Source organism: Aphidius gifuensis, linkage group LG3 (genome assembly GCF_014905175.1).
Source record: "Aphidius gifuensis isolate YNYX2018 linkage group LG3, ASM1490517v1, whole genome shotgun sequence".
In the NCBI taxonomy this organism is placed as follows: Eukaryota; Metazoa; Arthropoda; class Insecta; order Hymenoptera; family Braconidae; genus Aphidius; species Aphidius gifuensis.
The window spans coordinates 25341513-25355965 of NC_057790.1; the positions used below are offsets into that span (position 1 = coordinate 25341513).

The window sequence follows — 14453 nt, forward strand, 5'->3', positions numbered from 1 at the left end:
GTTCAAGTAAAATAAAAAATCAGGATCGTTGTAAGAAGAAAAGAAAAAAAAGTGAAATGAATAAAAAATATTACAAAAAAGGGAATGCTCTAAGGTGTGTTTGAGACATGAATGTATTTTAAAATGAATATGATTATTGATTATTGATCTGTGTAAATGTTAAGAGTAAAAAAAAAACATCAAATCATATATTAATTGACATTTGACATATTGATTATTGAACTTCAAAAAAAAAAGATAAAATTAACGAAAGAAAAAATTGTAAAAAGATATAGAAAATTAAAATTTTTCATACATTTGTTTAGTGACAAATAATTTATCTTAAAATTTTTAAGTTAATAACAACATATTGCCTTTCTAAATCGACCTCAAATAAACGCGTATCACACTGTGCTTGGAATATATCGTCGCATCACAGAAACCGATTTTCGATTAACTCTTGCATTCGAAAGTCTTTTTTATTTTAATCAGTGAATATTATATATTTATTGAAATAAATAAAAACACACAATAATTTAAACTAAATAAACATTTAAAAAAATATTTCTTTCAAATAATTAAAAACAATATAAAATAATTATATTTTGCAAGAAAATTATATTCAAAATAAATAAATAAATAAATTTTTCCTTTCTCCATAATTTCGTACAAGTCATAGTCATTCAATATCTAAAACAACTTTTAGATGTGTCATTTGAGAAGTACTTATATGCTTGCTGAGTCATACATGCCAGTTTGAAATAATGATTGAACTTTTTTTATTTATTTTTATATATTCAACAACATTGATAATACATTTTTATTTTTTATTTTTTTTACAAATTATTTGTCCCTCGTATTGATTAATTATTATTTTTATTATTTATTTATATAGTAGTGTTTTAATTATTATTGTAAAATTATAAATACAATTTATTTTTTTATTTTTTTATGTGAATTTTGTGTGACCTTGTGGCTTGTTGTCACTTTCACATGATTGCAGCTGGCAGGGTCATCAGAGTCATCAACAAAATCAACCCTTTAAAATCGATAAACAAAATTTTCTCATAATTTTTATATTTTCTTCATTCAATTATCTAAATAAATATTTAAAAATAAAATTTATTTAATTGTTAATTTTATGAAAATTAATTTATTTTAAAAAATAAAAAAAAAAGTAGTTTAAAAAATTATAATTTTTTTTTTTTTTATTATTATTATTATATCAATAAACTGTCTATAATTTTCTTTCATAAAATGAAAAAATTTTATATTACATGATGTCTTATATCACATGTGAAAAATAATAATAAGTAATAAAAAAAATTGAAGGAAAAAAAAAAGAGTAAACAAATGAATAAATAAAAAAAAATTTATGATATTTTTTATTGTGGGGAGGAGAAAAAGAAAAAAAAAAAAAGAAAAGTAGTGTTAAAAAAGTAGTAAGTTCGTGCTAAAGTCTGATACACAGAATAATTTAAGAAAAAAATTTTGTTAAATTTGCCTGAGGCTTGAACTTTCACTGTCAAACGTTACACCACGTAACACCATGAGCCGAGGACGGAGAGTAGAACGACTGGTTCAACCAGACTTGGTGGTGATACAAAGGAATTGAATATATATAAAAATTAAAAAACTTATATATACATACTTAACAAAAAAGTACATGTTGAAAAAAATCATCTTTCGATCAAAGCCACTCCTTTTTACTTAATACAAAAAAATAAATAAATAATTAAAATCATGATAATTGTTTATGAAGCTTTATCTGATGAATATATCTTTCTTTGATATTTAAAAACAATAAAAATTTATTTGTACATTGTTTCATCCGGAAGAATATATTTTTTTTTCAGATTAATAAGACACCATTTAATTTTCCTAGTCTTTTTTTTTTAAATAGAAAAATTGAAAATATTAGAATTTACTTTCCTTGGGCAAGGAATGTTTTGTTGTGGGCGTCTTCATCAAGGTGTGGTATAAATTAAAAAAAAAGTAATAATAATACCGGTTCATTGAAAATATTATTGGTAAAAAGAAGAAAAAATTTATTTGACTTGTTTTCACATGTTATTTTGTAATTTATTTTTCTTGAAATAATCGTTTTTAAAGACTTTGTTTGGGGAAAAAGTCAGTTTTTTTAAATTTTTTTATTTCATTCTTTGTGATCAAGGTATTATTCATAAACCGGAATGCAACCAACAACAACAAAATTTTTTTTTAAAAAATATAGAAAATATGATAAAAATTTATATTTAATACTAAATATAATAAATGGATTTATAAAAACAATTTGTATAAAAATAAATGAAAAAAAATATAAGAGAAATTTTAATAATTATATGAAAAAATTAATAGATAAAGGTTGGAAAGCCATGTTGAAATATACATGATAAAAACAGCATTATATGATTTGTTGTGTCATGAAAAAAAGTAATAAGTTAAACTAAAAAAAAGTTGTTTCAATCAACAAAGTATATATAATTTTTCTATGAATGCGTGTCTAGTATGTCACTGATATTTTTATAAAATTTCCTTATCAATTATAAATTGTAATAAATAATTATTATGTACAGAAAATAATCCAGAGAAGGTATTCCGAGCTTTTGCAAAAAGAGCATTTTTAAAACAACAAAAATTTTTACCTTATCACATTGAGTGCAGGATAAATCTGAACAACAAGAAATTTCGCTTGTTTTCCCTGACACTGTTGCTCGATGCTGGAATAAGGTCAAATAATTTATCATTTTTTATCAATCTCAATGAGAAAAATAACAAAAAAAAATAGTACATAGGAAGATAAAGAACAATATTAATAAATAAAATTATCTATAAATATAATTGAATCATTTTTTTAATCATACATTCAATATAGAAAAATCGAAAACAAAAAAAAAATTGAATACGTGCTTTGTATATCAGTTTGGAATACGAGGCCAGGATATATTATATTATATCGTTTGAGTTAAAAGTTTCAGGAAATAAAGTTGTTACATAGAAGAATATAAATAAAAATTAAAAATAATATTTATAATAAATAAATAAATAAATAAATAAATAAATAAATAAATAAATGAAAATAAAATTATCACTGGATCCACGACATTTACCTACTGACCCAATTTCCGTTTCGATTTTCCAAGCAATCATATTTCTCCCATGAAAATATTCACAAAAAAATTAATCTAAATTTTAAATAAATGGTAATTTGATTAATTTGTTTACACTAAATTTAAATATCAATTCATTATTTTTATTTCATTCTCAATTCATTCATTTATAAAAAATTTTCCTGGCTTTTATTTGTTCAAAGTTGATTGAAATCTCACACTTGTACAGACATACAGTCAATCTGTTGTAATAAAAGTTAAAAAATATATTTCTAAAATTATCATTCAAATTTTAAAATCTACTTTCATCAATTTTCTATGACTGTGTCATTGATCAATAGCTATATCTCTTGATGTGTATCAATAATTTATTTAAAAGGTCACACTCTAGAAGCAAACATTAACTGACAAATAATATATGTTAGTATATTTCTGTGTCGAGGGAAAGTACACACATAATGAAAGTTAATTGATACACACAAATTGATATAAATTAAAAAAAAAAAAAAAGGTTTATTAAATCATGTAATAACAAAGAAATGTTTTTTATTTTTATCAATAAATTAATTTTTAAAATAAACAAGTTAAAGATTGAAAAAAAAAATTTCAAAAATTGTTTTTAAATTAATTTAAAAACTTGTTTAACCAATTGATTAGAAAAATAAAAAAATCTACTCATCGATTGCAATGGCCAATTGACCAGCGAAAAATAAAACATGAAAATACACAAGATAGAGTAATTTTTCTTAATTGGATTAACAAGACCATGATAAAATGCGTAATGACCTTGTTTAATTTATATTTTTTATAGTGATAAATAAAGCATAAAACAGTGAGTATTTTAAATGGTAACAACCACAAACTCGATGTTGGCCTTGCTAAGAATAATCTGACGAATTCATGAAATATACACACACAAGATCCGCGTGCGCTTTCACCACTTTCGCTTGTCTTATAATTTTTTTTTTTTTTTCTCAAAATAATCTCTTACAAAGTTTACAATTAATATTTAAAAAAAATAATTTATATTCCTTTTTTTTTTTTTTTCAAATTAGAATACCAATGACCTTCGATTTAAATAAAAAAAAATAAATACTTTTTATGTTTTTTTTTTCTTTAACATTTATAAAATTAATTCAACTCTTTCTTCATGATAATTTTAAACATAACTCAAAAAGTGTGCATAGTACATGACTGCAATTTATCTATATGTTGAACCCAATAAAATATGGAGAAATACAGACGACGTTTAAATAGCCATACCTGTAAATTTATTTATTTAAAAAAATTTTTTTTTATTATTTTGCAATCATCAAGTAAAAGCATGAATAATTATTATTAAAATACCAATCTATTGAAATGAAAATATATGTTTTTCATAATCCATTGTCTAAATAATCAAGTGAAGGTAGATTTGTGGGTTTTAATGATCAAGCATATTTTTAATTCTACACATAATAAATATTTTTACATAAATAAATGAAAATAATTTATCAAAAAATATAAAAATTAAGGATATTGCATTTTTATAATATTAATTGAGGATATATTAATATTGTAAATTAATATTTTTTGAATTTACAATGTGAGAGTAGTGAAAAATAATGAAAACGATGAAAGCATCACGTGTTTTAACAAGAGAGACATCGGAATGTCAGTTGGCATTTGACGAGACTATCGAGGCTTTCAACATTTTTTTTTTTATTATTACTGTTGTTGTTATTTATTTACACAAACTATATGGTTATTGCCTTTTTTTTCCTTATTTATTTTCATCATATTAATGGAGATAAATTTATCTTATTTATAATATTAATGATATAAAGAAAATCTAAGCAAGCTTGTGGTTAAGTGAGTCAGAGCGTTCGATAGCAATACCTGCAATCTTGAGTTCGAATCTTGCATCTTGATGTTTATTAGATATAATATCTATATTTTTAGTTCTCCTCAAGAACAAATGATTGTTAAGGTTTATTATTACTGATATTAAATCCAGGGACCAGGCGTGTGGAACAAATATCTCCTGGCAAAGAACAAAGTTCCTGGTTTCCTGGTTCTATGCTCGGAAATATTTGTCCCAGACCTCAGGATATCTTTTTGCAATTCCATTTAAAAATAAATTTTTATTTTCTGTTTAATTTTTTAAATGATAAATTATTACCTTTATAATTTCTTTTTGAAAAAATTCTTTTAATAAAAAAGCTTATTCTATTAAAATAAAAAATAATAATTATTATTTAATTTGGGGGAGAAGAGGGAGGATAGCAGACAAAACGAATTATTTTTTTTATTAAAAATTTGTAAAATTTTATTTACTTATTTGTTTTGTCGTTAAAAAATGTTGAAAATATATTTCTGAAATTACATTACATACACAATAGAAACACGATGAAAGATTAAAAAAAAAAAAATGTAAATGACATGTAATATTATAATGAAATGATAATTATTTTCTCCAATATGACCTTTATTTAGAAGCAGCCCTCCTTCACCTCTTTTATTTATTTTTTTTATCATTTCTGTCATCATGTGGCCTTGATCTTAATCCATTTTGTTGAGAGGACAACTACCCTCTGTTATGTACATAAAAGTAGATATGAAATTTTTTTTTTTTTATTCACTTATTAATGACCTTCAAGGCTTCAAATCAGACGTATATATATTTATAAACAATTAAAATTTACCGGTTATACGAAGGTTAATAAAAATAGTGTAAAAAAAATAAAATAGTTATTAAATTAAAAATAAATAAAAACATAAAATTATATTTTTCAATTTTTTATTTAAGAATTCAATATTTATTTAATTATAATCATGAAACATATAAGATATCACTTTGTTCCAAAATATACATACATTTTTTTTTTTTTTTTTTTTTTATTTAATATATATATATAAGCTTTTTATTTTTGCGAGCAACTTGGTAGATCCTTGAAAAAAATATATGAGGATTATGGTCTTAAGCTCGCTGGAAGTTTTTGAGGATCGTTTGAAAGCAAAAGAAAAAAAAAATTTGAAATAAAAAAATTCAACAGATTAAAAAAAAAGGGAGAGAAAGAGAGAGAGAGAGAGACAAGAAATTAGCGAAAAATAAAATCAAGAAAAGGATTAAGAAACAAAAAATTATATGATTTTTACAATTTTTTGTTTTTTTTTTTTTTCTTTGCTTTCAAATACATGTGGAAATTTTTTTTTCCAAAATTTACAACTTGCTGTTGTTGTTAAATCGAGGCATGATTTTATTTGATTTTATTTTTTATTTTTGGTAGACCATTGATTAAGAAATTAGGTCATTTTATTGTTTTAAATTATTTAATTAAATTTTATTCATTTTTGATGTTTTGTATCTAGTAAAAACCATCACCAGTAGGATCAGCCAACCATGGATAATAATTTGGACACCTAACACAAGTCTGAAGATTTAATGTTTCACCTGGTACATCCTTTGATGTTAATTTACAATTATGTGGTACCCAGCATGCTGGTGGTCCATCAACAACACATTTTTCTCTCCATTGTTCAAAATTTTTAGCTTCAGTAACAGTACGTGGATTTTGTATCCACTGTATAACTTGTGTCATTGTTACAAAATAAACATCATTATGATTTGCTAATACTTCATCAATCCAATATAAAAATGCATCAAGAAATTCTGGATTATTTTTTAACCATGCTGCATGGAAATAAAGACCAAGTGGTGCACGATTTGTATCATAATGACGATTGAAATTATGATTCAAAAAATTATAAAATTGATCACCAGTTAATATATTACTACATGAATCAACCATAGCACAACCTTGTGAATATTCATCATTTTCTGGATCTTCTCTTCTATCAAGTTCATTCATAACCATTTCCCAAACTGCATGAGATCTTAATTATACAAAAAATTAAATATATCATTAACAAATTATTAATAATAAAATTAATTTTTAAATGCCAAATATTTACCTTGTTGGACAATGTTGAAGATTACCATGACAACGATGTGGCATTTTAAAATACATTGTATAAGGCCATAGAGGTGGATTACTAAGAGCAGCTGTTATTGTTGAATCATAAAGAAATGCTTGTTCTTCCATCATGGTAAATTGATTATTTCCACCTACTCTTAAATATGGTGAACGTACACCAACAACACTGTTGTCTGTTAAATTTGCATATTTTTCAGCAATTATTCTCATACCAGCCATTTCTTTTGCCCAATCATCAACTGAAGCATCAGACCAAAATTGTTCACTGTCATTGTGTCTAAAAAAAAACATTAATAAATTAAAATTAACATGTAAATTATTTACAAATACAAAAGGAATTTATCCTTTTTTTTTTTTTTATATTTTCGAATAATAAAAATAAATATACTTACGATATTGAGTGTACAGCAATTTCATGACCTTTACGATGCATCTCTTGAACGGCTGAGTAGTTTGTATACTTGTGAGAGACAAAGAAGGTTGCCTTGATGTCACAGCCATTTGGATTTCTACGTTTACCATTAAACATTTCTTTGTAAAGACCAATATTGTTATTATTAATAGCATCATCAAATGTTATTGTTATCATTTGTGGTACGTCTTTTAATGGTAAATCACCGGGTATTGTTGTACCATCTTCTGAACAAAAACAATCTGGTAATACACATACAGCTGGATCACATGGTGGTGCTCTATTTGGATCATTGTCCATATCTAATTATAAACAAATAAAAATACAAATTTGAAATTGGTAAAATTGAAGATAGTATTTTTTTTTTTGTTTTGCCTTTTTTGTTATTTAAAACTTACCACATGAATTTTCATCAGAACCATCTTCACAATCTCTTTCACCATTACAAAAAAGACCACGTTCAACACAAGCTGAATTACCACATGCTAATGAACCATCTGGGCATAATGGTTCTTCAGTAAATAATAATGGTTTAACTTTACGTTCTTTATTTTTAGTTTTACAATTTTTAACTGAATCTTTCCAATCACATGTTTGTTTATCAATATCAAAATAAAGACCAGCTGGACATCTTATTGCTTGAAGACCAGAACTTGTACATTGTATAACATCACGACAATTATCACCTTCACCGGCAACTAGCCGGAACCATTCACCAGCGTCCTTGTCCTTGCAAATTTCACTTTCAAAGCTTTCAGCTTTTTTATCATCCTGACCCTCTGTAATTTTTTTTTATTTTTCTTTTTTTAATTTTATTCTTATTTAAGTGTATTATATTTAATTTTATTTCTTTCTTTTTTTTATACATGTATGTAATTTTTATAAAATATATTTGTTAATGTAAATGAAATAAAAAATTAATTAATAATATGTGATATATGCATGTTAATTTATACGGGGAAAGTTCTCCCACTTGAATATTATTTTAAAGCAAGAATGACGTCAGAAGAAACAGGAAAAGAGACCCGGCCCTGGATGGGCTTTCACGTTCTAATCTCTTATGCAACTTTCGTCCCGGTTATTTGCGGCCATCGAAAAATAATACTTTACGGTTCGATAAAATAAAAAATAATTTGATATTTCAATAATTTCCTTAATCATAAAAAAAAAAAAATTATTTATTAAATTCCATTTAACCATAATGTTAAATTGAAACTTTTTTTTTTCTTTTTAAATGTCATCTTATATATATTTTTTTTTTTTAAATAGAAAGTAAAAGTATTATTTTTTATACAACTTTATATTAAATTTTTAATAATTTAATTAACATATTTGTTATTCCGAGAAATTAAGAATAAATTAAATTTCAAACCGCAATAATTTCATTTAAAGTTTAAAAGCCTTTCTCTGTGTTTCTTTTTTTTTTTTTTCATTTAATTTTTAAATACTGATATAATTCAATAAATCTTTCGACTTTTACCGAAAATAAATTAATTTTATTCTCCAAAAAATAAGCTACAAATATATTAATTTAAAAGAAATTTATTTTAAATTTTTATTGATTAAATAGCTAGGATGAAAATAAAAAAAAATTAATGATAAATTGTACTTACGAGAAATTGCAACTGCCCCAAGCAGCAATATCACCAATGAGGATTTCATTATCCTCATGTTAATTTCTCCTCGTCTTAAAATTTCACAAATTCGCTATTTTATATCTTTTTTAATTTACCAATTTAAATTTGACCTTTTAATTCAACAATAAATTTAAATAATAAATAAAAAAAAAACAAGTTAGGCTTACACCACTTTCGCGAATTTCAACATGCACAAAATTGTATAATTAATTATAAATTATGTACAATATTAATAATAATAAATAAATATTATATAAAAAAAAATTTTCAATTGTCCTGTGAAAATTAAAATGACACTATGTGGGGGTTGGGGCGGACCTTGGACCGTAGGTACCGCATACAGACTGGCTGAGGCGCGCCATTCACTGGGCCTTATATTGCCACCACTACAAACGCTCTAAAATTTCCCCCCTTTAATACGGGCCCCAACAGTAACACTACTAGTTTCATTATACACATACAATACCCTCTGAAACATTATCAATATTTTCCCCTCATAAATTCATTTCTTCTTTTTTTATTTAACATTTTTCCATTTTCAAATTTAATTCATAAATTTTCTTGTATATTAAAATTGTTTTTTCTTTCATACTTTCAATGTACACATTATAATTTTTTTATTTTTTAAATGCCTCAGGCAATTAACGAGGTATTACCAGCATAAAAAAAAAAATACATAAACACGAAATAATAATTCCTTTCAATTATATCACATCGAAATGATTTTTAAAAATTTGATAAATGTCATTGATATTATTAGCTTTTTTTTTTTTTTATTTTTTCTATTGCTGTCATCATAAAAATGACAGTTTTATACGGTTTTAATTTATTCATTAAACTGTATATTTATTTCATCATGAGGAACCATGAATTTTGTAAGTCATATTTTTCAAAAAGTCAAAACGACTATTTTCAAAGGTCAGCTTTGCAATCAGAGTAAATATAATCAGTGAATTTATATTTTATAATATATCATTCGTTATTAATTTTGCAAATTAAATATATACCCAAGTTGTAATAATAATAATTATATTTTACGATTTTTTTGTAATTTAAAAAATTATAAAAAATATAGATTGTTGATTAATCGGTTTATTTATAGACACCTTTATATAGAACTTTCTTTCTTCATGATCTTTCGACCCATATCAAGGCAACAATGAACGGATACAAAAAATGAAAATAAATTTTAAAAAAAGTATTTATTATTGTCTGTTTAAATGTATTTTTAGATAACACAAGATTATGAGATCGTGACGAATTTTACGATGCAATAATTATCGCTGTAATTAAAAAAAAAAATAACAATGAAATACAACAATTAATGGGTTAAAAGATGCAAAATTATTAGCAATTTTATTTACGCTTTCCAACTTGCAATAAAAGTTGAAATTTCTTCAAAAAAAAAATAAAAGTAGCTTTGGATTTTTGTTTGTTTAAAAAGATTCGTTAAAATTAATTTTTTTCAAATTATTAATGAACAAAAAAATTTATAAAATGATCAAGTATTTGATGGAAATGAAAAATTGATTAAAAATTGATCCGATTGTGCAATCAGTTACAAATTTATGATTTAATAAAAAAAAAAAAAATTGTAAGTCATTATCTCAGAATTTTTGTTTAATATTTTTTTTCAATATTAATTATTCAATTTATAATTTATTTATTGAGATAATAATTTAAAATATATATTGAAAAATCGGGTCAGACGTGGAGGAATTTGTGATGGTACAAACGACATGACTGCTCTCGAATAAACATGATCATGTGGATGATTCCCTGAGGCAACATCCTCCTCATTTTGTCTCGCCTCTTCACACTACTTTTGCTGCTTATATTGCGTGTCTTATATATAAATTTAAGCCCCAAGCTATATGTATACCCAAAACAGAATTGAGAATCAAGATAGATTTTACTTTCCACTTTCGTCGTCTGTATCATTAAAATTTCACGCCTTGCGTTTTCATACATTCAAAAGAAATTTCAAAAATAAATAAAATATATAAACAAATATTGATATATTTAATTTAATTATGCATTTAAATAATTAGCAGTATTATTGTGCCTCATTGTTGATAATTAATTATAAATTTGGTAAAAAAAAAAAAATATTCGTTTGAATTTTATGCTAGATTTTAGTAAATTTTTAGGATAATCATTTTTTTTTTTTTTGGATATGTTCTTCACCTGTTTGCAGTATTTTAGTATTACTGAAAATTTTGTTAATTATTTGTTAATAATATTGGAAAATTTTATGAATTTTTAAATGACCATTTGACTGACATCTGGCGGATGATCTATACTTGTAATCGATCGGTTAAAAATCAGTAGAGTCTTGGATCTTTTTTACCGATAAAATTTATTTGTTTTTGAATTTAAAAAACACACATTTGAAATATTTTTTGCGTCATAAATTAAATCAAATATATTTAGTAAAACTGATGATAAAAAATTAGAAGAATTTTATTTTGAAATGTAAATGTTTATGAAAAAAATTAATGTGTTAATTTTTAAATGATAGTGAACGAAAAATTCATGATTATATGTATGATAAGAAACTAAATGATAAACTTAATAAACATATGAAGGGAAAAATATAGATAAGAGAATGGATTGAACTATAAATAGCTGATTCAACATAAATTTGGTAGTTACTTTATATTATTTCAACAGTGTGATTGTCATATATGACATGAGATAAAAGAAAATTTTAATTATGAGCATTTTAATGACTTCTGGTCGAACGATATTTTTATTTCTCCTGAGTTTTCATTTTTTTGGGACAAGCAACATTCCTGGTAAATTGTCATAATTTATTTTTTCATTTATTTATTTATTTATTTATTTATAAATTTATTTAGCTATTTATTTGTTTATTTATTTATTTATTTATCTATTTATCTATTTGTTTATTTTATTTCTTTACTTAGTTTATTTTATATAGTTTGTTATCAATTTATTGTTCATTTTTTTATTCATTTTTGATGATTCATTGATAAATATGATTGGTAAGGTGTAAATGGAAATTCACCAAAAAAAATATATGGTGGAGAAGCTGTTGAATTCAACAAACATCCACAAGGAGTATCAGTACAATTTCAAAATCAACATATTTGTGGTGGTGTTATTATTTCCGACAGACACATTTTAACTTCAGCAAGTTGTGTTTTAAATGAACCTAATGTCATATATGGAAATTTAAAAATATTAACTGGAACAAAAGATTTGTTATTTGATAATGGAGATACATTTGCGAAATATTATGAAGTCGCTTACGTTATATTTCATCTTAATTATGATCCATATAAAACATGGAAAAATGATATAGGTAATTATATCTATTTGATAACATATATATTTTACTATTTTAATTCTATTATTTATTTATTTACCAGCACTTCTTAAAACAACATCAAGTATAAATTTTACAATTAGATGCAATTATGCATTGATGCCAACTATAGGCCTGACTGCAAATTTATTTGTATTAGGCTGGGGTATCAATCCATTTACGCAAATCATGACAAGATATCTTCAAATGCTTCATGTTCGTTCAATGAATCATTTTTCTTGTAATCAAAAATATTTTTACTTGGGGTATCTTAACAAACAACAGCACTGTTTGATTTTATCTGAGACAACACAAATAACACAGGTATCGTTTTTAATTATATGTGAAAAATAATAATACATTTATCAAGATTATCAAGAAGATATGAAGAATAAAATCATTTTTGTTTACTTATCAGGGAAATGCTGGAAGTCCTGTTATGACAGGACGAAGAGTTGTCGGTATTATTTCATCTCTTCCTTGGAACTCAAATGATCCAGTTGTTTATACTCGTGTTCATGGATATATCAGCTGGATTGAAGAAATGAAACTTGCAATATAATATTTGATTGAGAGAAAAATCATTCAGTCAAGGTTCAGATAATGATTTAACTTCAGAAAAAACATTTCGACAAATTTAATAATTATAATAACTATTATAATTATAATTATTTAATAAAATAATTTTTCTGTGGACTTTTAACATTTTTATTGATAATAAAAACTTGACAAGAAACCTTGAAGTAATTTTTTTTTATTTATTACGAGAATGTTGATAATAAAATTTTTAAAACATGAGCAATACATATTTTTTTCATTAGTAATACCTTCATCATATCACTATTACAAATATAAGATATATTGAGAAATAAAAAAATTATAAATCAACAAAATATTAGAAAAAAAAAGAAGAACAAGTTTTTAAATTTTATGGAATAAAATTACATAATGAAAAATTTAAAATAATATATTTTAAATGTTTACATATATAAATGTGCTATATGAGAAAATGAGTAATATGGATTTTTTTTTGAACGATTTTTAATACCTTCATAATATGACAATTATATGTAGGTATATATTATCTGAAAAAAAAAAATTATAAATTTACAAACAATTATCAGAAGACTAATTTTTTAATTCTATGAAATAAATTGTTTCAAATATTTACATATAAATGTTGAAAAAAATAATAATAATAATCTTCTTTTTAAAATGAAGATAGCGAACGAAATATTTATGATTTTGCGATAAGAAATTAAATACATTTGAATAGATAAGTAAAAAAAATTAAAAACATAAAGAGCTGATTCAACACAAATTTGGTAGTTACTTGATAATATCTCAACCGAGTAATTGTCATATAATATTACACAAAAAAAAATGATAATTATGGGCATTTTTAAAACTCGTGAACGAACAATATTTTTATTTCTCATAAGCATTTGTTACTTTGGGTCGAACAATATTTTTATTTCTGGTAAATTATCATAATATATTATTTGTTTATTAATTATTAAAATAAGCATTAATTTGTTCATTCATTTATTTTTATATTCATGTTTATCGATTCATTAGTAAATATTATTCGCAGGTGTAACTGGAAATTTAGCAAAAAAAGTATATGGTGGATATGATGTTGAAATTGACAAACATCCACAAATTGTATCCATACAATTTCGAAATCAACATATTTGTGGTGGTGCTATTATTTCCAATAGACACGTTTTAACTTCGGCAAGTTGTGTTTTAGCTGATCTTCATGTAGTATATGGAAATATAAAAATATTAAGTGGAACAAACGATCTAATGTATGATTATGAAAGTATATTTGCAAAGTTTTATGAAGTAGCATATGTTATATTTCATCATGATTATAATCCACGAAATGCCTGGAGAAATGATATTGGTAACTCAATTATTCAATAACATATTCATTTGACTTTTTTAATTGTTTTTTATTTATTTATCAGCAATTCTTAAGATAGCATCTAATATATTATTTAA

At 23.6% G+C, this 14453-nt stretch overlaps 1 protein-coding gene across 1 annotated transcript; it reads right to left on the bottom strand.

Moving 5' to 3' along the window:
* Nucleotides 1-5989: 5989 nt before the first annotated feature.
* Nucleotides 5990-9467, bottom strand: LOC122853245 (chitin deacetylase 1). The gene is made up of 5 exons (XM_044153601.1): nucleotides 9092-9467; nucleotides 7877-8257; nucleotides 7459-7780; nucleotides 7044-7343; nucleotides 5990-6965 (listed from the first exon to the last, which is right to left on the bottom strand). Exons 1-5 carry the CDS (start codon nucleotides 9147-9149, stop codon nucleotides 6437-6439), a joined length of 1590 nt encoding a protein of 529 aa, XP_044009536.1. The 5' UTR covers nucleotides 9150-9467; the 3' UTR covers nucleotides 5990-6436.
* Between the last annotated feature and the right edge of the window lie 4986 nt (nucleotides 9468-14453).

Coding starts and splice junctions, on each gene's coding strand:
- LOC122853245 (XM_044153601.1), bottom strand. CDS start 9,149: ATGAGGATAATGAAATCCTCATTGGTGATATTGCTGCTTGGGGCAGTT. Junction 7,781..7,876: donor TTCTGATGAAAATTCATGTG/GTAAGTTTTAAA, acceptor GTTTATAATTAG/ATATGGACAATGATCCAAAT. Junction 6,966..7,043: donor CTTCAACATTGTCCAACAAG/GTAAATATTTGG, acceptor TGTATAATTAAG/ATCTCATGCAGTTTGGGAAA.